Source organism: Thunnus albacares, chromosome 16 (assembly GCF_914725855.1).
Source record: "Thunnus albacares chromosome 16, fThuAlb1.1, whole genome shotgun sequence".
Classification (NCBI taxonomy): domain Eukaryota; kingdom Metazoa; phylum Chordata; class Actinopteri; order Scombriformes; family Scombridae; genus Thunnus; species Thunnus albacares.
In genome coordinates this window covers 8290195-8318078 of record NC_058121.1, presented here as the reverse complement: position 1 = coordinate 8318078, position 27884 = coordinate 8290195, and the positions used below count along the sequence as shown (strand labels likewise).

The window sequence follows — 27884 nt, the reverse complement described above, 5'->3', positions numbered from 1 at the left end:
TTTAAAAAAAAAAAAAAAAAAGAAAGAAAAATATACAATAAATTATAGGAAAAATGTTATTGGCAGTATGTGAGTTCTTACATTGAAAGTAGTAATCACAGTAATTGTCTAATCAAATCAGAGTTGGTATTGCTTGTGGCTGCAGGTATATGCATTATGATATAATAAATAATCATATCCCTTTACTGTCCTCTGTATGCTAGGTTTTGTCTCCATAGCATTATTATTACAGCAATTTCAAAAAGATCAGTCCAGTAGTAGACATGGTATTTGAGAAGGGACAATAAGCGGAGAGAAAGGGAGGTTTTGTCATTCCACTGTAAGTCCAAGAAATGAAATTTAATTGAAAGAGAGACGGGGGAAGTCAGATGGGGCAATGTCCTGACCCTTCTGATCAGCCCACAATATTTCTCCTTCTTTTTTTACATGAACTTTCTGCCTTTATTTTCTTGTATAATAAGTCGTTCATTGCTCTCTTTCAAGGCAGGGTGACTGGCTGTCTGCTTGTGTTCTCCTTTGGTCCTTTGCTCCTTTGCTCCATTTCTGACGGGAACACACACACACACACATACATACACAAACTCTCACTTCCAGGGCAGGAAGTCGTAGTGAGAGCAGGATGTTGACTTAGTTTTCATTTCAGCTTTTCCTGAGACCCCTCGAGGTCGACAGAAGAGTGGCCAACAGATGTAAAGCGAGAGATAGAGACAGAAAAAACAAAAGTATAAATTAATGTACATTTTTTAAATCTTATCACACCAGACAAGTAATAACAAGAAAACTTCAAGTACATATTTATATACAGCAATCGTGTGGCGGAATAATATTGGGAAAAACAGCAGGAGGAGGCAGAGAAACAGCGGGAGTGGGAAAAATGCAGACAGAGACTATTATTTTAATATATTGAATGGATTTGTATGGTTTTTCTTCATTTTGTGATGCGGTTACTCTTACTAGTTTAATGACATTCCTCTAAAATGCACCTAAAACTGAAATTAACTTAACATGAACATATTTACTGTGATACTTCAGGAGACAGACTATGACTGAGTGACAGACTTTATACACACAAATGACCTCCTCTGGTGCTTTTATTGTATTTTTGTTACAATCCAGTGACCGTACACATTCCCACAATGCAAGAGGAGCGCTCATTATGACAATACTCAGTCACTATTGAGGCTGCGACCATTGAATTGTCATAAAATAGCCATGAACTCAGTGTCACTACCAGTATCGATCTGTCCACATCATTTTTTCAGCATGACATTTGAGGGTGATTTTTCTGAAAATGTTCGCTGCACTCACTTGTAACTAAAAACCTACAACAACTTTATATTTCTGAATCCCAGTCAAGGGGTTTTCATTAACTAAATCCTAATTTATGATGACAAAAGTATCTGGATGTAATATTGATTAACAACGAAACATATATCAATGATTGTGGTATGTTAGCTACAAATCTGGAGACTAAATGAAGTGGTGAGTCCATCACTTTGGTCCAGACCAGTAGTGAAGCCAGAAATATTAATTTTTGTGTGCCTGTTGGATTTAAGGTGTGCAAGAACCAAAGTGATCTGTAGATCAACCATACAGTTTTTTTACTCTTGTTTTAAGCTCTCATTAGTATTAGTATTTGCCTACTATTCATTGTATTAATAGCTGGCTACTGGTTTTGTGTACTGTTGCTTAGCAACATGTGATAGTTTCAAGAAATATGGTGGCGGAGGCGAGCTGCAATATTATTTTGTCATTTAATGCTGCAATGATTTCCCCAAGAACATTATAACACAACTGCTGCATAAAAGCAATGTCAAACCTGGAGCTGTGGTGACTTCAATGGTCTAACTTACTCACTGAACTGAATCTGCTGCATTGAGCATGCAAAGCCTATAAGCTATTTGCACAATGCCACTACATGGCAAAAACAAACTGACAGTGTGCCACTTACATAAATTAAGTAAGCATTATGTATCCAACAATACAGCAAAGTGTGAAGTTAACAAAGTTTAGCTTTATTTATAAACTATCATTACATTTCCAATCCCTCCCTCAGCCTGTAACACAATAGGCTGCACCAGCAGGTCCTATTTCAAAAATTACTTCTAACATCAAAAAGCACAATTTATACAAAAAATCACATTAGTGTGACTTACTTGTGTTAGCACATCTTCAAGGTAAGAAACATCAACTGAGCTAGGATGTGTCACTTTCAATGCTTCCAGACTTTAGCAGAATTACTGTAGGTTCAACATTGCTTTAAATCCAAAGACATGCATATTTATCACAAAAGCAATAGAAATGTCCCCAGATAGTGTGGATACTATATTTAACTGAGCTTAGAATGTAAATGAATGTTATTTTTCTGTTTCTGCTTTCTGCAGAGCTGAAGTTTCATCCCATAGTGAGACATGATGGAACAACACCTCATTGCTTGTTAGAAATCTGTCTCTGAAAGATCCGATGTGCTTACAGACACACATACATAATTTGGTGGAGTGGGTCATTGGGAGGGAAACAGTATCTAACTCATCCAGGAAATCACTCCGACCGGGTTGTACTCTGATACAAGTTTGAACTCTGCATTAACAGATATAAAACCTTATGTTCACATCAAAAAGTATTAATGCATGCATCAGATACTTGAATTACACACCCTCATTTATATTTTTGACATGCAAAAAATATCCCTCAAGGCATGATTTAACAACCAGCAAACAACTTATTCAAAGCCTCGGCAGCCTCCACAGACAGCAGCAACACCACAACAGTTTCAGCGTCCAGACAAACCACAAACAGCAGCAAATAAGAACTACGAACCATCAACAACAACACAGCAAAGTGTTAAATAATGTTACACACAGAGAGACATGGTGAGTGAGCAAAGAGGCAAAGATACAGACAGACACAAAGAGAGAGAGGGTGTATCTGACTCACATTTTTGAAGTCCATGCTCTGTCTTTCACAGAAATGAAGTAGCATTAACTTACCTGCTCTCACTCTTGCTCCTGTGCTTTTTTTTGTTGTTGTTGTAAAACCATTTTCTGATGTCCATTTTAACTACCACTAAAAAATATTGATTCAAGTGCGACACTTCACAACAGTGATCACTTGAGCATCACATAGGCACACCGGGGGCACACCAATGGCTATGCGAGTGGTCCAGACTGAATTATCTCAACAACTATTGGATGGATTGCCATGACATTTTGTACATTGGACATTCATACTCCCCAAAGGACGAATGCTAATAAATTTGGCATTCGTGTTTTTGAGTGAAATATAACTTTTGGATGGATTGCCACGAAATTTGGTACAAACATAAATGCCGCCCCTCCGGATTGTAGTGACTTTGCTGATTCCTTAACATTTCATCTACCTCTATGATCAGGTCAAAATTTTAATTTGTCCACTGCATTTCGGTTCATGTATGTCCCAACAGTGCAAAAGGGCTGAGTGAAGTGGAATACTGTAGATTGGAAGGTGTGGTTATTAATACATACAGCCGCTCCATCACGGGTCTCATAGCTCTGAAGCAGCTCGTCCAGTCACAGTATGACAACAGTAGCTCAACAAATGAAGACACACATATTATTGTCCATAAAATCTGCAGCCCAAAGCTGATGTTGTTTGTCTTTTAACAGCTAATTAATACAATACTGATAGAGAATATGTAATTTAAAAAATGTTTGGGGTAGAGTTTTTATGATCACATCAATCTGACACTTCAGTCATAATATTACTCTCGTCTCAGGTCATAAATGGTAACACCATATCGTAATTGATGTGATACAGCCGTATTTGCACCATAATGCATTTCAAGAATGAAACATGATACGCAAAATGAATTTCAAGGTTAGGAAAATACCAAACTGTTAGGACACTGCTTGCTGTGGTCGTTGCGCCACCATGAAAATAGCCCACAAAAATGATGGTTTTTATTTAATTTGGTCTCAATTTTAATGATTAAGACAAAATCTTTTAAACTCTTTTAGACTAAGGAATAGCAAATACCACTAGAGCTGCAACTAACGATTATTTTCATTATCAATGAATCGGTTTATAATCTTCTTGATTGATTGATTAGTCGTTTGGTCTATAAAATGTCAGAAAATGGTGAAAAATATTGATCACTGTTTCCCAAAGCCCAAGATGCAAACTAGAATGTCTTTTTTTTGTCCTGATCAACAGTCCAAGAGATTTCGTTTTTTGTCATACAGGACTAAAAAACACATTTAAGAAGTGGGAACAAGAGAATTTGGGCATTTTTTCTTAAAAAATTTATCAAAATAGTTGGCGATTAATTTTCTGTCAGTAGACAGATTCTTTGACTAATCATTGTAGCTCTAAATATCACACATTGCCAACATCCTTTGTGGAGGAATGTTTAAAAAAAAGAAGGAAAAACAGTTTGAAACCCAGTTACACAGTGACTCAGACAATATTATGATAAACATTTTTCATGTTGAAGTTTGTATGAGTACAGAAACAGAGCCAGGAAATGTCCAGCAGATGTAATCTACTGTTTATTAGGAAGTCATTCATTTATCCAACATGTCAGTACGAACTATGTTACCATAGAAACGACATGTAGAAACCAGGGAACACTGAAAACGCGTATGTGAGTGTGTGCTAATATTAAACATTACTGTTAGATGTGAGCTTTGCTGAACTTTAGTCATAATATGTTGTGCTGTGCAGCAACCAGGACAGATCAACAACTATGTGTGTGTGTGTCTCTGTGTGATGTGATTAAGGCAATGACTGAATACACACTATATTTAAACCCTTGTTTAAAAGTTTTTTACCTGTTTATAAAAGTGATGCCAGTCGTGCCGTCAAAGTTAGAACTTTAATATCTAGTTAAACAAAACTTTTGTTTCTCATGATCATGATTTAATTATTTCTGACATGTCATAACAAAACATTGTTTTCTTGTAATTAATCAGGTAAATTACTTTGAACTTTTGTGCTGATGTCTTCCTTAATGATCAAGCTCTTTATCGGAAGGACGCTTTACTTATTTAAGCTCTGTGTGCACTTTGTTATCTCAGTATCTTCAGATAATTGTCTTGTTAACTTGAGCCAGCAAATTATTTTTGTCCTGTTGCTATTTTACCGTAGTCAATTTATGACTCAGGCAGACATTATGGCAGGTACCAAATTAACTCATGTTCTTGAGAAAACATATTTTTCTTTATTTTTGTTATAAAAGGTTTTATATCTCAAGATACCAATATAATTATGTTCTGATCTCAAGACTGCATAAAAAAGACTCATATCTACCACCATTAGCCTCCAGGTTGGTGGCTCATATTTTTTTTACATATATTTTCCCAAGATCATCATCTAATCTATTGATAACAGGGTCTTATTTGTGTGTTGTTTGTGTGTTTCATAACATTTGTCCCATTCTTGTTGCCTTGAAAGCTTGATATTGTAGCCAAAGTGAACATCTGAGTTCATCTTTTTTGGACCGTTCATTGTATGACATATTTGCAGCCAAAATCTGAAAGCGGGTAGCTGTGATCTCAAGAAAAAAAAATTAATTCTCTCATTGTCACAAGAAGTTTGATATCTCCAGATAACAAGATAATAAAGTCATATTCTGGAGATTGTGGGAGTAAACACAGTCCCTGTCGCTTTTACCTGAAGACATTTTGAGGAAATTTGTCACAACTTCAGACATGTGTCGAATTCTTCTGTCCTTGTTAACTTGTTAAAATCCCATTTCCTGGATTGCCTTGTTTGCGAAACTCAGGGCTAGAATAGAAATCATATTTCAGGTGTTTAGAGCACATCTGAGCAAACAAAGCAGATTCGTTTTCCAGAAGTGATTCTCACAAAGCTGGGGACGAGTCCAGCACTGATTAGTGTTTATATTGTTGTGCTGTAAGATTGAGTCTGTCAAATATGACTGGAAATTCATTAGAGTGAGGGCTATATATGCATATTGTACATATTCATTTGTGCTCGTCTGTGTGTCTGCATGATCTATTAATTGCACATAACATATTTGTGTGCGCAGTGATGTGTGTCTCACTGTTTTTATGCACACACACAACTTCGTATGTAAATATCTTTATGTAAAGACTCCGTGTGTGTGTGTGTGTACAGGATTATTGCAGTCTCATCCCTCATTCTCCTCCTGGCCCTGACCCTTTTAAACAACACTCTATCTTTCTCTGGGAATCCCTCCATCCATCTCATCCCTCTCCATCAATCTTTCTATCTTTTTCTTTTACTTCTCTCTCTCTCTCTCTCTTTCTCTCCCCTCAACTACTCAAGATGGAGGGAGAGATAGAGTTGCAGAGAGAGATGATCCTGTCTTTTTCAACCTTCTTCTTGTTCCATCAAGTATACATCTAGCCTCAAAACTCAACAATAACACATCCATCACACACACACACACACACACACACACACACACACACACACAGCTGGGCAAGCAGTGCAGAGTCATCTTTTCCCATGACAGAAAAAGCAAATAAAGTTTTATTCATAATGTAATAAGAAACCTTTATACAATAAAAGGAATTTGCTGTCATTCTCAAGCTTTTGGACATTCGGTCATATGTTCACATTTTCTCCTTAAATGTAGATTTAGCTTCCATACCACTGTCTTATTGTCCCTGTTACCACATTGATGAGTGGCATGCTTTAACATTCTCACTTTTGTGAACATGTACTTACAGTATGTATGTTGGTGCATTTATTCTGTTGGATGTAGACGCAAATGCAGTTTGTTCAGGGTTTGCTGCAAGGACACAAAATGCGACCTCTGTAAAGATTCCTGGTTTTTAAATTCAGAATTTGTGTTATGCCCAGATACCTGCAAAAGTAAAGACATTTTCATTAGCCTCAGCTGTACTTTAATGCAAATTAGCAAATGTTAGCATGCTAATACATTAAACTAAGATGGTGATCATTGTAAAAATTAGTAGCTAAACATCAGTATGTAAATTGTGAGCATGTTAGCACGCTGAAGTTTATATTTAGCCCACTGCTGTGCCTATGTACAGCACTCTTAGTTGTTTGCAAGGTATCATGGGTAGCCTTTGACATCATATGCAATATTGCAAAAACCTGGAAGGAGAGGGAAAGATCTGTGCCTGGAACAAGAGAAACAGTGAAGTTTTGAATTGGATGCCACTACATTTTACATAGATATGCAAACAAATATAGATTTTTTATAGCAAAGATCATGATATATTTAAATAGTTATATCATTTTTATATATAGAGCCACTACTTTGGGAGTGACAGTTGGGCACACAACAACATTATGAGAAATAAAATCATAAGTATAGTCAATATGATGACCAAACAGGTAGAGGTGTCCACTTTTCATTTCGCTCAGCTACATCAGTCTTTTACACTAGGAAAACACATGTAAGCTTTGTCATGTAACTACAACCAAATTCCAAGGTGATATATATATAAATAAATCACCCAATTTACCAGGGAAGTTGGTGTGTAATCAGTGTTAGGCTTTTGAAACAAATTATTTGGCAATGACATTACCCAGCTTTCATGGGGTGCACTAATACATTTTGACAGTATTATAATTTAGAGCCTGTATGACAGTAAATCCTCTGAGACATCTGGTTAACAGAGCGTAGATGGGGCATAGAGAGCCAGCCAGCCAGCCAGCCAGGTAGGTAGGTAGGTAGGTTACCATGGTTATCAGAGCAGAGAGAAAAGAATGGAAGGTGATGGATCTGAGTAGATGTGCTTGTGTGTGTGTGTGTGGCAGTCGTAGAGCTGTAGGCAGACAGTCATTATGTCCTTGTCATTCAGTCAATCTGAAATCTGAAACCTGTCTGTACCCAGTCTTCTCCATTTCTTTCTTGTTATCTCACCTTATTGTTCAACATAAAAGGCAAGAGAGAAAAAGTGTTATCTGTGGCCAAAGTCAGTCATACACATGATCACTTTCTCTTAAGAAATATATTTTACATTTAGTAGGTGTTGCTATGACAGTTTACATCAATACTGAAAACCCACAGAAATCTAGACACAAAATTTAATTGAAATTATCAACAAGGCATTTTCTAATCCTGCTTTCAGTATCATTTTGTGAAAACTGGACCAAATCTGTTTGCCATAAAAATTAGGTGATGCTAACCATATTCTCTTGACAGGTTGGGCGTCACCAAACTAAGATGGGCATGCTTGCTATTGGTAACATGTATCCAGCACTAGCTGTTCATGGTTGGGCCATTGGCGACTAAACTGGCTCCCCCACACAACTCTAGAATCCTTGAGTTGTGTGAGGAGGGTGTGTGGACACCCAGCAAGACTAAAAACAAAACCTGTCAAAGAGTGGATGTGTTCCCCTTTTCCACTGGGAACCAACGGCCATCTATACTTGGAGAGGAGGTCAGCACCACCAAGGAAACAGCTGATTGAAACGCAATGATGACACAACCCACAACTATACTGGATTGGTCGGGGCCTGGGCTAACAATGGCTGCACCTCCCATCGAACTTCCTCAGAGTGGGATCGAAAAGTATGCTACTGGGGAAGACCGACTACTGAGACTTGCAAAAGATGAAGTAACCATTAGAACATGAAATATGAGAACATGCCACGCCCACAAGAAACTCAACAAACTGGAGTATGAGATAGACAGATACAGGTGGAACATCCTTGGCATCGCAGAGATGAGATGGCTGAACACCAGGGAGACAGTGATGGATGAAGGACACTATTTATGGTGGAGTGGGGAGGAGAAGAAGCATCATGGAGGTGTTGGGTTCCTTGTACGGAAGGACTATGTGAGGTTAGTGTTAGAATGCAAACTGATATTCAGCAGGATAATACGAATCTGTCCTACAGCCTATTAGAAACAACCATTGCCAACATACCAAAGAAAGACATCACTATCATCCAAGGCGACTGGAACACTACAGGGAAATTTGGTGTTGAAACAACTAATAAAAGAGGACTTCACCTACTGGAATTTGCAAAACTACATGGCCTTGTGATTGCTAACACACACGTCAACCACAAAATCTCCAGAGAAGTCACATGGACAGCACCTGATGGAACCATCAAAAATCAGATTGATTACATCTTTGTAGACAAAAAAATGTGCCAGCAGCATAAATGGAAACAAAACAGTCATGTCAGGGAGCTGACATCAGCAGTGATCACACTCTTGTTATGATGACACTGAAACTGAAGAACATAAATAGGGCCCTCTCCACGCGGATGAAGTACATTGGAAGACTCAAAGACCATGATGTACTAGAAACTTTCAAAATTACAATCAGAGGAAAGTTTGCACTGCTGATGAGAATGACAGATGCACAAGACAAGACTGATGCATTCAGAAATGCTGTGAAGGAAACAGCACTAGATGTCCTGGGGAAAGAAAAGAAACTGATACAACTGTGGATGGCAGCACAAATTCTGAGAAATTTCGACAGAAGGAGAGGTGTAAAAGTTAAAACATATGAGAACGAGGAGAATGAACGGAAGTACAGCGATGCAAACTCAAAAAATGCGAAAAGAAACAAAGCAAAAGAAGACTTCTTACGAGTGAAATGTGATGACATTCAGTGCAGATTCGATAACAGCTCGAAATTAGCGTATGCAGCCGTGATAACCAGAGAGAAGGCAGCTAAAACTTCTGTAATCGAAGATGCTGGTGGTAAACTGCTAACAGAGAATGGAATGATGAACAGAAAAGATGGATGGAGTACATAAAGGAACTTTACAACTACCCCATCGCAACTGACACAGTCATACTAACCAACATGGACTAAGGCGGACCAAGTGTGGATGAAGATGATGAACCCAAGACACTGAGAAGTGAAGTAGAGGAAGCTGTGAGGAAACTTAAAAGTGGGCATAGCTGCAGGGTTTTATACCGGTTGAATTAATCAAGAGTGGGGGAGATAACACCACACAAGAGTAACAGAGTAACAAGAGTAGCAATGCAGTGATATCAAGCAGCGACGCACTGGAATGATTTAAAAATGTCAGTGGGAGTCCGCAAAGGATGTATTCTGTTGCCATGCCTTCTCATGTATTCTTTCTGGAGAAGATTATGATGGAGGCATTGGAGGACTTCACTGACACCATCAAAGTTGGCGGATAATATATAAAAAATCACAGATTCGCGGATGACATAGACTTCATAGCTGGATCCAAGGAGGAACTAGCGGACATTACCAAATGTCTGGGCACAAAATGAGATATGGTATGGAGATAAGCATTGAGAAAAGTAAAATGATGGTAACATTTCGGGTGACTGATGAGGAACATTATGAAGGGAAAGCTGATGGGAAAGTGCTGGAATCGGCAGACCACTTTGTATACCTCGGCTCTATGTTGACCAGGCAGTACACCTCAGACTTGGAATTGAGGATAAGATTGGCCATTGCTACCGGTCAGCTTGAAGACATGGAGTGGAAAGAACATTTCCCATCCCACAAAAATAAAACTTATTCACTCATTGAGTAAGAATACGAAACCTGGACATACAACACATATGTTGAAAAGAGAATAAATGCCTTTGAAATTAGTTGCTACAGGAGGATTATAGGGGTGACATGGAAAATACACTGCACAAACGACTCCAGACAGGAGATAAGAAATCCGGCAGGGACTCTCGAACCACTGATCGAAACTGCTCGACGGAGAAAGTTACAGTGGTTAGGCACATAAAAAGTAAAAATCGGTCTCTAGCAAATACCATCATGCATTGTGAAGTTAATGGAAGAAGAGGTGCAGGAAAGCTGAGGTCAGAATTGATGACGGACACAAAGAGATGGACAGGGAAAGTGGTGGTGGAGTGCATGAGACTGGCGGCAGATTGGGATGTTTGGAGATGGGTGGTGATGTCATCAAAGTGCCCCAGCAGCCCTTGGGCTACGGGAAGCGATATTATTTTTCCCAGGATGGCGAAGTCATGACCCACCCTTCTCTGCCTCTGATTGGCTTACCCTGATATTCTTACCCTAACCCTAACCAATCTGAATCCTCGTGCCTGAACCTAAGCAACCCAACCAACGAAGGCAATGAGTACTAGCCAATCAGAGGCAGAGAAGTGTGGGTCATGACTTCGCCATCCTGGGAAAAAAAAAATTGGCCTACGGGAATGACCTGACCTAATCTGAGTTTAGCATGTTAGCATGCAAATTAGCACTAAACACAAAGTACATCTGAGGCTGATAGGATGTCATAAATGAAAATATTGGACAAATGTTTCTTTAAATTTGTAAAGGAATAGAAATAGTGTTATGTGAGCATGTAAGGGTACCACAAATGGTTTAATGTCACCACCAACATTTCCCAGCTGGATTGGAAAAGATGAAACTGAAGCAAACCAAAATATGTGGTTATACAATTGAGTTTCCTTTCAGAATCCCTTGTGATTCTGTAAATTAGACGTACAGAACTGTTAGGAAGCTTAAGGTATTAGCCGTCTCAAATCAAGGTAAAATTACACTATTAAAGATTGCAGTCTCCCACACACTTGCGTATCTGGTTGGAGACTCTTCCAAATCCCAGTAATAAGCAGGATGTTGGCTTAATTTCCTGGCAGGAGCAGGTGGCAGCAGTTATAAGTGGTGCAGAGAAGAAGGACCATGAAAAATATGTTCATCAAAGCAACTGTTTTGATCTTGTATTAAGGCCTCAACGCAGATAATTCTTCTACAGAAGTCTGGTTACGGAATTTGATTATGTTGGCAACATGACAACTGTTGCACACTTTTTGTTTGTCCCTATGATAAGTGCATGGGTGGATAGATCCAAGAGGCGTAAGTATAAATGGGTCCTGCATGCTGTTTCTTTCTTTGAGAGCTTTATCTTTTGTCTGTTGCCACTGTTCAAATTGGGAATAAATGAACAAAAGAGCGCTGTGACTGTGATAAGACTCAAACCTGCTCTCCACTGAGATGTCGACCAAATATCTGACTTAAAATCTTGAGGCATCAAAAAAGAAAAAAAGAGGACATGCCACAATGAAGTGATGAAAGTGAAAAGACATTGATACGACATGTATAAAAGCAGTTTTATTATCATTATAGTGTTCAGGCTGTGGGACTGAATGAAGAGTTTCAGTTAGACGACTACATTTTAAGATACAGTTTGGAATAATGCATTGTGATTATGGTGGTATTTTATAACTAGTCTTGTCCGTATGTTGGATGTGAAGTGACATTTTTGATGGAATAAATGATTAATTTAACTCATGTCACTGTGAAAAGGTTGCTTCTCTCCCTTTTCATGAAGTTCTGGTTTCCAACATTACTAGTGTTAAATTTTTCTGTTAATCTGTTAATTTATCAGTCATATTACACGAAAATGGAATACAGATTTCAGTTGAGTAGTTTGTTTTCTCACAGCGTTGTTCTTGTTGAAGGGCTTCAGTCCTTCTATGTGTTGGAGTGTTGGTGTGTGATGGTACAGTAGGGCAGATCGTCCGCTTAATCAGTGAGAATCACAACAGGTGTGCATCATTAGTTGCACTAAACATTGAGTCATCATGCGCTGGCAAGTTGAGGTAGGAAGGAAAAGACTGTTCTGTAGTGAATTACATTCTGTATAATTTGGTGCACTCATGGCTGTGTGTGCTCATAGAAAATTGTAATTGTCTGCAGTAACAGAGAAATTCTACATCACTGTTGTTCTCTACGCTTTGAAAGCTTGGTATTAGTGTAGCTCACCCTGTGGTGAGCTGAGTAGATGGTACAGTGAGGCTGAGAGGGTAAAAGGCCAGTCACTGGTCAATTGTGATGAGTAGGGGAGAGAGTAGATGGCCGCTTGCTGTGAGGATGCAGATTTTTTTGTTTATTCTTTTGCTTCAGCTATTTTTGTTGAATTTTCCAGGGTTCATGTTTGTGTCTTTTAATATTTTTGTTAAACATACCCCTGCCTTCTGATCTGCTTCCTCGAAATCCTTTTTTAAGTTTTCCAGTGCCAAACAACATCCTCTGCCCTATGTAGTGAGGTGGTGACACAACAGTCACATAAACACAAACCTCCATTGAACATCATGACTTGACATAGGCTGGGTCCCATAGTTCAAAGTTCATTCTTGACCTTGGACACAATTAACAATCACTTAAAAGTACATCAGGTGATTTGACCACTGAGGGGCAGACAGAGGGGCTTTGGTCGCTCTCCACCAACTCTGTGAGAAAAATATCTGGGTCTTTATTTTATCATATTGTCTACACAAACTACTAATTTAATCTGTCTGTTGGGGTTAATATTAATGCAGTCTTTAAGAATTAAGAATGTGCTCTATAATTCATTAGTGAAGGACACAATAATACAAGTATAACTTCTACAGAGTCATCACACAGTGAAAACTTGGTTACAACATTTATCTAGAAGATAATATTTTCCTTCACGAAAACTATGGAAATCTGGGCTCCCGCAGTGGTGTATGTTTATCAGATCTCATTTCTGAGAGATTGAGAAGTGTGTGTGTTTGACTGAGTGTGTACAGTATATGATATGTTGTGAGAATGTGTCTGAGAATGTTTACACATGGTGAGAGAGACTTTGGGTGTCTCAGATGTTCTTCACAGTTCATCAGTGTTAACATCTGGCCAAACAGCTGGGCTCATCTGGACACACACACACACACACGCATGCACGCACGCACGCACACACGCACACACGCACACACACACACACACACACTTTCACACACTTTCACACACTTTCAACTTTCTCCACTTCCATCTCATCCGTCTTTCTTGTCTGTTTACAGTTATTGTAAATTCATATGTATCTGTTTATATTTGTATGTGAGTGCACATGTTGTTTAATTATAAAATCTGTTGATCTCAGACCAAGATTGGGATATCTGACATAACATGGTTTGTGCATGTTTGTGTGTGTGTGTTTGCTAGACAGGAAATGTGAACCACGTGCATGTTGAGCATTCCAGTACTTTAAGTTCAACAAGCTTGTCATTCACTCCAAGACTAATGTTCTTTTACTATGGGAACAACACAGATGAATTACGCCTACAGTCTGGAAAAAATACAGATTGTGTGCAGTCTTGTGGTGTATTTGTGTGGTGATGACATGTAGACATATAATAATGATCAGTTTGTTTTAGCTTTTATGTTACCTAAAGTAAGTTTTACCTAAAGTATATAATGTACGTATATCACTATGTCATAAAACCATTGGGAAATGAGAAGAAAATAAGATCCCCTCCAGACATGTTTTAAGATATATATGAAATACTCTACTTTGAATAATAATTTGTCTAATATTGTTTTTCCACAAAAAAGTTAAGTCATCTCGTTTAAATCCTTAAAATGACATTTACACCTTCTTCTTCATTAAAAATTCCATATTCACAATAATCTGTGAATATGCAAATAGTTTTCATTTCAAAAGTTTAACTTCTGGACAAAAGGTGTCTCCTACTTCTCAGAAAAGTCCATCCTCAGTGTATGTGCACTAGAGGCTTTAAGTTTCTACATCACACTTATGTAAGTCGCATACTGGCACGTGATTGGTTCCAAACTGGTTGTGATGTCATAAATCATGCCGTAGGTACACGCCTTAAACTCAGATTTTCAGTGAGCACAGAGAAACTTTCCCCCCTGAGCACATACATCATTCTGCACAGTGAAACTCCAAATGAAGTAACAAGAAAAAAAAACAACACATTTTTGAGTGGGGGACTTTAATTAATATTCTATAGCAAGTAGAGCTGAAATGATTGGTTGATCCATCAACTAGTCTATCAATAGAGGTAATTTCTTAAGAAAAAATGCCCAAAATTAACAGGTTCCAGCTTTTCTAATGTGAATATTTGTTGTTTTCCTTAATGTTCTATGACAGTAAACTGAATATCTTTATATTTTGGACAAAAAAGCTATTTTAGTATCAACGTGGGCTTTAAGAAATTGTAAAAGTGCATTTTTCATAATTTTCAGACATTTTGGTGACCAAAAGATTTATCAATTAATCAAAAAAATAGGTGGCTCGTAATGAAAATAAGCATTAGATGCAGTCCAAATAGCAAGTCCAGCCACTGTGGCTCACCAACAAAAAACTCGCCCAGCTTATGAAATGTTGGCATTATCATTATTTTCTTCTTAGGGTGGTAGTGAAGGAGGTTCAGGTTGTAGTCACATCGCTCCAGGAGTTTATAATAATGGACTACTTTTATCATGGAGATTTTGAGTTGAGGTTGAGAAATGTAGCTCTATTTTCATGTCCTCTAGGAGGTTTTTTGTTTAGCACCATACCACACCCATGAGGGGTCCACTAGGGAGGAAAACACAGTTACTTTTGCATAATAAAAGTTTATTGATGGCTTCTCATAATATCCTGGAAAAAAAAAATCTTTTCCTTAATGTATGTTCTCTCCAACTTTATATTCTGTGGCTCCAGCAGTGAAAAATATCCATGGACAGGAAATGGAAAAAAATGCTTGAGCAACATAATGCAAATTTATAGTCCTTTGATAAAGTAGCACACTGCCCAAAGTCTGCACAGTTGAAAGCAGGCCAAAAATGTTCTCTGTATGCTGCTTTTATCCAAAGATAAAGTGAACAGGGTTAAATTATGTTAACTGTATTAGACTGTACCAAAAATATACATCCAGATTAACTAACTAGGATGGTATAAAACACCTGCCCTCCCCCTCATGTTCTAGGCTAAGTACTCACATCTTCAGTACAACAAACACAAGCACGGACTGACTCACCTCAGAACAACACCACACACAAACCGTAAAATTTTAATGATTTTGAATACAAAACCTGTATACAAAGTGAGGTATGCTGGATGTTCCTAATAACCTCTACTGTAGCATTTTGGCAATTTAACATATTTTTTGCTTTGAAGAAAAGAGCCAGCCTGACCTCATTTGAACTGCTCTGAACAGACTGAAGAACCTGTGATTAGTGATAATCTGACTACGCACGTTATGATGAATTTGCTGCAATTTCTGTGTATCCACATGTCATCTTTATACATACATATTTGTGATATTTAAAGGATTTCAGGAAACAGTCTGGCATTTTTAGAAATATGGTTGTTTACTGTCAAACATCACTTCATCTCTGTGTGTCAATAGCATAACATTCTTTTTGTTCTCCAGATAGAGAAAAGCTACTACAACTACAATTTATGTGTAGCAGACAGCAGCACATACTGCACACCTGTAGCTTATTCTGTATGTAATAGTCTGTGTGTTTTCTTTCCAGGATTGTTCCCAGCTGTATTGAACCTGGCGTCCATGGCAGATATAACAGCCAATGCTACCTGTGGTTCGTTGGGTCCAGAGATGTTCTGTAAGTTGGTAGAACATGTACCAGGTCAGCCTGTAAGGAACCCACAGTGTCGAATCTGCAACGAAAAGAGTCCAAAGACATTTGGTAAGAAAAACTCTCACACATACACAATGACTTATAGTTGTAGTGATTACAATAATTAATCATGCTAGATAAGTTAATTAGAGCCCGATTGGCCAGATGTTAACCAATCATTTTGTCTGAAGTGATAATTACCGAATGAACTGAGGAATCAATCACAACATGACATGATGACAATACAAAATTAGCCTTCAGTCATGATTCAAGCAGCCAAGCTGACAGTCAATTAAATAGTCAATCAATGATTCAGTTAACCACTCAGTCATAGAAGCCAAACAGTCGCTCTTAAACTAATAACCAGTCATCAGTGGGTCAATCAACCATTTAATGAGTCATTAACCAGCCAGTCAGTCAGCTAGTCAGTCACATTAGCTTTTCCTACTTGCCTTGCTGACTAGTTTGCTAGTCAGCCAGTCACTCATTCAGCCAGCAAGTCAGGCAGTTAATCTAACAGTCGACGAGGATGAGGAAAAGAAGAAGAGGGGATGGATATACTGCTGCAAATAGAATATGAAAAAGTAGGGAAGCATGAAAATGAAATAAGAACCCACTGCTACTGACATGGTCATTTAAAAACTAAGATTTGAGATTTAGATGTATTTCATTTGACTAATTTGCTCACTATTAAACAACTTTTCTGTGACTGACTTGCTGACTGTCTAGTTGACTGACTAAGCTTAATTAACTGATTGATTGAGTAACTTTCTGACAGACACACTGACTTATTAAATTACAGATTTTTGTGGGACTCCAGCAGTCTGTCCTTTTCAGATCTGAGAGGGAAATTACAGTAAAAAAAAGAGGAGAGAGAGAAGGTGTGGTGAAGAGGAGAGGAGGGGAGGGAGAGAAATAAATTTTAGGAAAGGATATAGCTCCTTCATCTTGCAAGCGACAGTTGTCATGGTTTTTAACAGAAATGTCACAAGTAAGTAGCCTGGTGATTGACAGCCGCCGGTCAAGCTGAAATATCACATCTTCTCTTAAAAATACTCTCACACACACACACACATTAACACGTAAACACTCCTGCACACACACACACATCATACATACAAAGCTCTGCATAGTGACAGTTGCTATATAGTAATAATGTCTATTATCTGGCTGTTTCATGAAAGCTATTGTGTGGAGTCATAACAGCATCCAGGATTAGATTCTGCAAATATGGTGACCTTTTTTTTTAAATTCAGAAGTGAATTAAAATTATCTGAAATGTGAAAAGGAAATCTATTATTCTTTCTTTTTACATTGTAGGAAAAATGTGCCTTTGATATCTGGCCTTGGATGGTTGAAATGCCAGAAGTTTAAAAAAAGAGTAGATTCAAGACTAAAATGTTTTTTAGATATTTTGGAGTTTGAATTGAATAAAGTGACTGATATGCTTTTCTGTGTGTGTGTGTATACAGAGCGTCATCCTATAGAATATGCCATAGATGGGACCAACCGTTGGTGGCAAAGTCCCTCCATCAAGAATGGGATGGAATACCACCATGTGACTGTGACTCTGGACTTGAAACAGGTAGAAAACACACACACACACACACATAGAAAATAACTTCTACTACTATACTTATGGGCATAAAATTTTGATTTATATGTTTATTCCTTGGAGGGTCACCACAACCTTAAACTAATACTCCACCTGAAATCTCTTTTTTGAGTATCAAACATTTGCTCCCTGTAGGCTCGCAAGCTGGCAGTATAAAATCCGTCTTCACAAAGAATGACAGCTGTGGTCAGCTTAGATTTATGTTGGTTGCGAAGGTTTTTAATGGTGACTTGTCATCATTGGAAACCACCGTAACTGCTGTGAATCAAACCAGACCACAGCCTCTATTCTCTGTGAAGAGGCAAACCGTATCCCATTCATCCAGTTTCATTTAACAGCATTAGAAAACAGTAGAGTTAGTCTTTGTTTTTCTATGGAATAAGCTACCTACTGTTATTTCAGCAGTGCGGGAATTGGTTAAAACAACTTTGCCATCAATCATTTCATAAGCATGGGTCATGTCACTCTTTAAGTAATGGCTTTCCATTTTTGATTTGGAAAGCTTGGCAGGGATCTTGGTGATGGAGGGGCTGTGTACTTACATAAGATGATTTAGGACATCTAATTTAGTTTAGAAGTGTGATTAAACAGATTAGACTGCCAGATTATAATTATATAGAGAGAGACTACTTCATGAGAGGCCCTCAGATCATTAAGGGAACCCAGTCAAAAATTACTCTAAAGGTTAAAAACAGATTAATTAATAATTGAAAAGCCAATCACCTAGATCAATGAAATAAAAGCTTGAGCAACACAAATTAGTAATAACAACTTAGACATCCAAAATGAATGAATGTCACTCAAGCAGAATGTGTTTTTGACTTTTTGACAGTTTTTATGTCAACTTAAAGTACATTTTATTTGGTTTCAGTGGACTACAGCTCATAACTTGCTGTTGAAATGTTTTGTGATTGAATCTGGGTGAATATCTTTGTCACTCTTCTATGTCTTGTGGATGTCTTCTCAATGCTTTGCAGACATACCTTGAAGCATCTCTCAAAACTAAAAGCAGAAAGATAGAAAACGGGGTGTGTAGGAGAGGATGGAGCAAATGTGAGGGGGAAAAAAGAGACATACAGACAAATAAAGAAACATGACAATTATAAGAAATAGAGAAATGAACAGGACACAGAGAAACAGTCCAGAGAGATGATCATTTTAATTGATGGAAAAAATCTATAAGGTTGATGAAACTAAAAAATAAGTGGAGTTGTCCCTAACACCCATTTCACACGTGTTTGTCGTCACAGATGAATATATTAACATTTCATCACCAGATAAAGCAAAGTATGTTTATTTTTAGTTCTAAAATGTGGTTTGATGCCAGCACAGACCCGACAGCAAACAAGATGTGAAGCCAATATTTTAGCATTCAAACTCTTTCTTGCTTTCTCTCTTTCTCTCTCTCCCACTATGGAGACGGACTGAGAAAAGCTAAAAATGCATTCAATGTAGCTATGCAACAAAGACATGGTTTACTCTGCTGCTGCAGCTTACAGTCTGTCCACCATGTCAAGAATGAAACAACAGCAAATAGCAAAATCTTCAAACTCAGTCACCCTGACAAATCCAGAAAACAATTAAAATGACAAACCAGCATGCGTGACAAAAATGCAGCATTAAATCAAAACTGACTCACCACTTTGCTTTGAGGAAGAAGAACATGATGAGAAAAGTGGTTAATTTCTCAAAAAACAGAAACTTCAAATCTTTGGCAACTGGCTGAAGGGCTGGATATGTGGGCACAACGGCCACACATGCGATTCCGTTAATACAACATTTGATGTCTTCATGGGCAGACGTGTTAACTTATGTTCCTCATTACGTATAGCACTTGTATACAATCTGTTGTGATCATTGGAAAAATTTATGTCACGTGGAGCGTCATGGCCATGTGTATGCTGAAAATATAATCTGGTTTAAGCCCCCAAAAGGCACAATCCTCAGGATTGAGACTGTTTAACATCTCTTCCTTCAGTATTCTACTCTTTCTGTATAACCTTTTCTGTTGTCAGTGTGGTGTGTTAGAGGAAAGGAAACAAACACAAAAACTGTAATGAAATAAATGTTTTATCTTCAAGATTCGAGTACCAATGTATTAAGATTGGTAACAAGTGAATTTTTCAAATATTTTAGATTAGCCTCTGTCAACTTACTGTATTTTCTCCAATAGTGGCTGGTAATCAATTAAAAGCCAATAATGGCCAGGAGTGTGGTTGACATGAATAAAGGCCGGCCCCAAATACAGGCGCGGGGTGGATTGAGGCTGTATTCAGACCAAATCAGGTGTTGCTGCGCACCACTGCAGGGTTGTACGGTGGTGTGGGTGTGTTTATTTGTGCTCTAGAAAGTAACCCCTGTGAAACAATTAGATATTTTTTTTTATTGATCTGATTCACTGCTTTCTTACCAGCTCCATCTCTTCATTCACTCTCTAGCCCCCTGGACGTGGGAGGAAGAAAGTTAGCTTGGAGCTAGAGAGACAGCTGATTGATATTTGACTGTGCTGTTAACTGGCTATTAATGTTTATATCCAGTGTAACGTTACCTCAGATTTGTTTAGTTGTTAACCGAGACTGGCCATATTTCCCCTCCCGTACTTGACCAGTCATACTTCACACAAGTTATATTGAAATGTTTGTGTAATGTTTCACAATAAAAGTCGGGAAATGAAGGAATGAATTTTATTAATAGCATAATGCAGTAACAAAAATTTAACAGAGCAAATGGAAGCAGATCAGAAAACAGGGAGGCTTCGTACTAAAATATGAGCAAATATACTTATCAAATAGAGGGAATTAGGAATAAAGGCCGCTCTCTAATATAAGCCTGCTTCCGATAAAGGCCTGGTACCCTCTGCAGTTGAGGTAAATAAAGGCCCCGGCCACTATCAGAGAAAATACGGTAACTTAATTTTTCAAATGAAGATAAATTGAATTTAGAAGGCAAAATGAGGTGAACTTCATTGTTTTTATTTGTTTTTTGCCAACCATCACAGAGAATGTAATTATATCTCTGGACAAGAAGTAGAGCAGCAGTCATCTTGACATGTTAATGACCTCATGCCCATCAATCACAGCTTTCACCACTGTGGCATGGCTGCACTCCTAAATGGTCTTACAAACACGCACACATTTTCACACTTGTCCTTGCAGTTGTATGGCCAATGAATACTTATTCTATCTATCTGCTTTGGATATCCATATACACACTCACTCATTCTCTCCTTCACTTCTGACAATAATGTTAGTGTTTGGAGCAGGAGACTGACATGTACACACACACACACACACACATACATTATTGCTGTCATCCACAGTCAAACTTTCATACAGACACACAGAGAAATTAATGAAGAATTGATTATAACCACTGACAGCAAGATAAGGGAAAAAACAGAGAAAGAAAATCCTCATCTTGCTCCATTTGTCATGAGCAGGTTCCTTAAAAGCTTTTTAATACCAGTGTACTTTTTCTCAATGACCACCTACTGAGCCGACTCCGTTCTAACAGTCATCATCTTATAATGGCTGTGTTTGGCATGTGTATTTATTAAAGTGGAAAAGCTGTCCATCTTACTATAAAATTATTTTCATTTGACTAAATGCTCTTCTGATATTGTCCATTGATATTTGCTGTTTCCCCCATGAAAATGTAAAAGACAAAAACAGACAATCGTCAGTATTAACAGTTTAGATTATCAGTCAAAAATGTGTTTTTCAAAGTATTCAAAATGGTGGAAAATCTATCTAGGCGCAAATGGACGTAGCTTATATAAATTTAACAAAAAGCAAGGAAATTTGTGTTTGATAGATTATTTCTTTGTTGTAACAATGCTTCTTGGCAATAAATCTTATACCGTTGGAAAGCCTGTTTATTTCCCTTTTAAATGGTGCCACATTTGTAAGGAACATGCATTTATGGGATGAGCAGCAGAACTGAGTTATGTGGGTTGCGCCCATGAAAAATTTGACAGATCTTCTCTGCCAATGCCAAACAGCTTATTCTGCCATGGACTCTTGTTTGGTGTTTGGTGGATTGGATGATTGAAGTTTGAAGAAACAAGACATATTGGCAATTTAACAATTTATTCATTTAACTAACAGGAGCCTCAGTAGCGTGTGGAAGAACCATACACAGCCACAACAGCCTGGCACCTCCTCCTCATGCTGGTCACCAGCCTGGTCACACACTGCTGTGGGATGGCATCGCATTCTTCAACCAGCTTTTGTCGCAAGTCAGCCAACGTGGTTGTGTTGGTCAATCTGGCACGAACAGCACGCCCAAGCTGATCCTACAAGTGTTCAATGGGGTTGAGGTCAGGACTGCTGGCAGGCCATTCCATCTTCTCCACTCCCAAATTCTGGAGGTAGTCTCTGATAAACCCCACTCTGTGGGGGCGAGTGTTGTCATCTTGAAGGATAGAGTTCGGTCCCAGACTGTGGAGATATGGGATTGCCACTGGTTGCAGAATCTCATCTCGACATCTCTCTGCATTGAGATTGCCTCCAATGATGACAAGCCTCGTTTTTCCAGTGAGGGAGATGCCGCCCTACGCCATCACACTGCCTCCACCAAAAGATGTTACTCTATTGGTGCAGCAATCAGCATAGCGCTCTTCGCGTCTTCTCCACACTTTGACCCTACGATCCAACTGCCATAGGCAGAATATGGACTCATCGCTGAACATAACGTTCCTCCACATATTCAGGTTCCAGTGCACGTGTTGCCAGCACAAACGGGCCTGACGATGAAAGGCAGTCATGGCAGGCCTCCTGGTAGCCCTATGAGACTGGAGATTGGCTGCGTGCAGTCTGTTCTGGATTGTCTGGGCAGAGAGCCGTCGGCCATATCGTCCTGCAAATCTGTAGAAGACAGCCTACGGTACCTAAGTGCTGACAGGGTGAGGAAACAGTCTTCTTGGGGTGTTGTCTTCCCAATAATGCCGCAACTTGGTTTTGCGGAACACCAGCTTGAAGTTGCCCTATTGCATAGGCCCTATCCAGATCAGTCAAACGTGGCATGCCGATTCTTGGAGCAGACACCTACTGACCACTGCAGCAGGGCCCATGCCATGTCAATAGCAACAGCAAAATAAGCTGTTTTGCATTGGCAGAGAAGATTTGGCAAATTTTTCATGGGCGCAACCCACATACTCAGCTGTGCTGCTCATCCCACAAATGCATGTTCCTTACAAATGTGGCACCATTTAAAAGGGAAATAAACAGGCTTTCCAACAGTATAAGATTTATTGCCAAGAAGCATTGTTACAACAAAGAAATAATCTACCAAACACAAATTTCCTTACTTTTTGTGCTAAGTTTAGATAGATTGGTCTGGACCCACAGAATCCAGAAAAACAAAGAATTTTGTTTGTGAGACTTACAGCTCAAAAGTTATAGGCCAAAACATAAAGTTTGTTGTTACAGTGTGCCCATCAGGCCGATTGGGGTCATATCTCTTGGGCAGCACCTGCACACAACTTCCAATTAATGGGCAAAATCTCATGTCTCTCACATTTACCATCTCACAGGAATTCGCAAAAACATTTCTGAAGAAAAATAATAAACCAGCACAAAAACAATAGGGTTACAGTCCTTTGGGCTTGAACCCTTAATAACTTTATTTATATAGCACGTGTTGTAGCTTTTCTATAATTTGCCTTTAACCACTAAGTCATTATATCCACATTACTGATGATTATTTATCAAAAATCTCATTGTATGAATATTTTGAGAAAGCACCAATAATTATCTCTACAATATTGTCGCACTATCAATATTGAGGTATGTGGTCAAAAATATTGTAATATTTGTCCATATCACCCGGCCCTACATACAGGTAACCAGTGTAGAGATGATACAATCGGTGTTATGTGGACTTTTCTGTTGGATTTAGTGAACAGTCATGCTGCAGCATTTTAAACTAGTTGTCAAAATGTCTTAAAAAAAGGTATATTTTGAATATTTGGACATGAGAAGGCTTTTACAACTGACTTCATCAGAAAAGACTGAAAACTATTCTACTATCATGAAGTAATTCTCTGTTCATTATCTCAATCAATTTGGTATTGATCAAAGTTATAGATAGACCTCACACCTGATTTGCAGTGATTGACTGTATAGCCGCTGCCATTAATGTTTGTGCTTGTATGTGCGAACATGTGCGTGCTTCAGTTGGTGTATTGTGTGCATGTATGTGTGAGTCTGATCGGTGCTATGGAAAGCTATTTACCCTCCAGTGCACTGAATTTCCCTTGCGACCACAGTCATCTCACTCAGAAAATGACAGTGTGCTTGAGTGTGTGTGTGTGTGGTTATCGCCCGTGACATCACCACTCTCATTTCCTCTCTTGTTATTGTTGAGCCTCTCTGGACAGAAAGACTAAATAATGAGAGAGTGGGAGCTGAGGCAGGGGTGTTTCTAGGACTTGACAAGGTCTGGGGTAACTGTAAACCCAGACCATCTGAGCTGTGGTCATGGTGTGTGCACGTGTCGAGCACGCACCAAATTTTTTTTGGGTGGTCTCTGCTATCTGCCTGGAACACCACTGCCTAAATTTCATTTAATTTTACTGCATTGTATAACTACTGCAAACATTACATTTCATTTGAAATTTAATTTTTAATAGTAATGTTAAGACAATTGCTCTGGACAAAATGGACATCTGCAGGGCAGCTGAAACTTCTCAAACCTATGGCACTAGTTTAATTGCTACTTTACTTTTTTACTCTGTTTTTACATTTGTATTTGACTGCACTTTGTGTTGTATAAATAAAATAAACCAACAGCCTGATGACAGTAGATTGAATTGAAACACTTGTTAAAGATAAAGAAACCTTCTGTTTACAGTTAATCTGTGCTATGGCATCATCAAGATATCAAAATGCTACAGAGACATTAGAGTCAGTGGTAAATTACCAAAGAGTTGCACCGATCAGTTCATCGGATCATGATCTCAACAGTATGGCGATAGACGTTGACTGGTCGATCATCGCAGCAGTTGGGCTGCTAGCAGCTGAGGTGACCGGCTGGTCTCACTTGGCTGGCGGCTCCTCACATCTCCAAAAACATCAGGGCAAAGTTCCATACAGGCGTTATTTGGACTACATATTGGGAATCTAAACGATTACTTTCTCGCCTGAAAAAATATTAAAATTTAACAAAGTGACATAATAAAATAACAACTGCTTTTAGCTTGTCTCATAATCCATTGCTGCCAGTTGCTCAGGGCAACGCTACTTCTTCACTTCTCATGTTAGGCTGAGGACAGACTGGACACTACAGTGACTAACTATTGCCTCTTGAGGTACAAAGTGGTATTATGAGACAGGATGAACCAGGGCTATTCTTACATGTAGCACCTTTAAATGTTGTTCCCATAACACATTTTTCATATTCACAAAACAATCAATCTTATAAATCATGCTGCATGTAAGAATTTCCAAGATACTACACTGTAATCTTGGAGATACTGGGGTATTTCAACCTGTTTTGGTCCTGTATCTTTGCCACCTAAATCGTCAGGGTATACTCCTCCAGCTCTTTCAAGTCTACTTGGCTGTCCTGTATGCTGCATTGGCTGCCTGCCCTCTCGTGTTGCTGGATGACCTGAAAAGTTAAAACAGATACTAACATTAATACTGAAATTTAATATATACTAGCTACTTAACTACTTTCTCAGACCTAGAGTCTGCTCTTGACTACTTAATTTACAACATATTTTGTGGTGGTCAATGACAGAATGAACAAACATGAAAGTTGTATTGGTACACTTATCTAGACCAAACACAACATCTATACTGTATACTACACACTGCAGATATGGAGATACAGGGGAAATGTTACCAAAGATGACTCAGTTACCAAAGAAAACTGTCTATGCTTATCTGTTGACAAACAGTGAAATGCATAAATGATGACAGACACCCAGTACATCCCAAAACTGATATTTACCATAGAGCTATAAGTAGTATCTATGGAATCTGCAGAATCTCTAGTCTTAGGAGATGCCTCAATATTCCCTCTAGCAAACTTAACCCTATAGAGCCTCTGACAGACATGTTTTTAGTCCCTTTTTTTCTCTACTTTTTACAGCTATTTTTTACACTGTACAGTGTCCTTGAGTTTTGAAAGGTGCTTTCAAATTCAAATTTGTTTCAAATTAAGTATTATTATTGTAACACTCAGTCTGCTCTCTCCCTTCATGGCAAAAATAATTCCCAACATCCATCTATAAAGCAAAATATATTGGAAATGAATGGCCTGCACATGATGACCATTGATCAACTATCAAAGGCAGCATAATGTTACATATTTACACACTTACATACTAGGAGCTAAACAAAGCAGCAGCTAACCTTAGCTAGCTGAGGGTCCCTGTGTGAGAGAAACAGTTTATGTCTGTATATGCTCTTCATCATTTTTAGATGAATTCTTGGATTGTAATTGTGCATGCAGTTGCATTTGACTTGGCAATACTTTAAAGGTCCTCTGCAGTGACCTGTTGTAAGTGGTTGAGAACCATTTCTGACTTTGTGTGAGCTTAGTTTCTAAATTTTGGTTTAAAGGTGTAAATGTTTATATTTCAAATAATCACCCTTTTTTTTATAGTCTTTCCATATAAAAATAAAGGTTTTCCAGCATTGTGTTTTAGTGTGTGAAGTGTTGCCGTTGGCATTGACATTAGTATGCATATAGATTAAGAAATTACCAGTAAATGTATTAGGACTATTTTACCATCAGGGGCTAAACTTGCCTCGCCATTGAAATAATCTTTTATCAGCCCCAGACAGGATTCAGTTAAATTGCAGTTATTATGGAAATGCAGCGGCCAGTTTGACTGATGGACAGTTTGATGGACGTGGTCAAATCATGCACTGGCTCTGCTTTCTGGGGGTGGGAGGAGAACCTGGCAGAGTGATCAGGATCCTGAAAGAAGCTGTCAGTCAAAGTGCTACTTCAAATAAATACCTCAACACACACACACACACACAAATGCACACAAACACTAACACAAATTCATACATGTCACAGGCAAAATTACATCCTTGAATTCCCCAAGACTATTTCTGTAATGGTCTGCATACAATCTACAGGATGACTGTAGATCCAAACCCTTGTAGCCAAAACATTCAGATCAGTGATCAAAATTAGTTGATTAAGGCAGAAAGAGACTAATTATGTGCCTGTTTAAATTGAAAAAAAAAATCAAACAATATTGTTAATGGTTTTCAGGGTAACAAAGTTTTATAAAAAGGTAAAGAAATGATAAAAGATAAAGAAGAAAGAGCTTCTCGAGGGCTGACATCTGAAAGTAGGAGGTGCATTGAAAAAAGAGACTAAGCCTCAACAACTTTGTGTCAAAAATTAGGAAAATATATCACAAGAAAAGTCATATGGGGAAAAAGTGATAAATGGAGTTCACAGGTGTTGTTAACCAGCTAAATTCTATTATAGGAGTAGAGAGATTTGTGTTTCTCCTACATTCATCTATTCCCTGGCCTTCAGTGCTGTATACTCATTAGACAGCATAGCTTTCTGCATTCATGCTTTTGCTTTTGATTTAATCTTGGCTCTCAGCTTTAAGCCCTGTTGAACACATGAGGGAATCCCAGTGTAAACTAAGGGCATTTTCAAACTTGCCTTGTTTAGTGTGGTTGAATCAGACTCTAGTTCGTGTTTCCCCCTCGTTACGATTCGTTTGGGCAGATCTGCAGGCCATAGCAAATGAAGTATAGGTTTGAAAACGCCCTAATATAACTTCTAACAAGACCATCAGACTTAAGAACATACTTATTTGCATTATTTATTATCTCAACATACATTGCAATCAGACTTTTTGATCAATACTCTTGAGGTTAGAGATATAGTAATACATTTAATGTTGAGGCAGTGGAGTATTTCTGCAGAAAGGACTCATTCAGATGGTTTCATCATTGAAAGAAAATACTTGTGTTTTCAGT

At 38.4% G+C, this 27884-nt stretch overlaps 1 protein-coding gene across 8 annotated transcripts in view; it reads left to right on the top strand.

Annotated features, from left to right (window-relative positions):
• Positions 1 to 27884, top strand: part of lama2 (laminin, alpha 2) — a 206846-nt gene that overhangs the window by 29166 nt on the left and 149796 nt on the right. For all 8 annotated transcript variants that reach the window (XM_044376462.1, XM_044376459.1, XM_044376460.1 and 5 more), the window contains exons 2-3: positions 16203 to 16373; positions 17777 to 17889. In XM_044376462.1, the coding sequence (XP_044232397.1) occupies positions 16203 to 16373; positions 17777 to 17889 (284 nt within the window). The remainder of the gene's footprint in view (positions 1 to 16202; positions 16374 to 17776; positions 17890 to 27884) is intronic.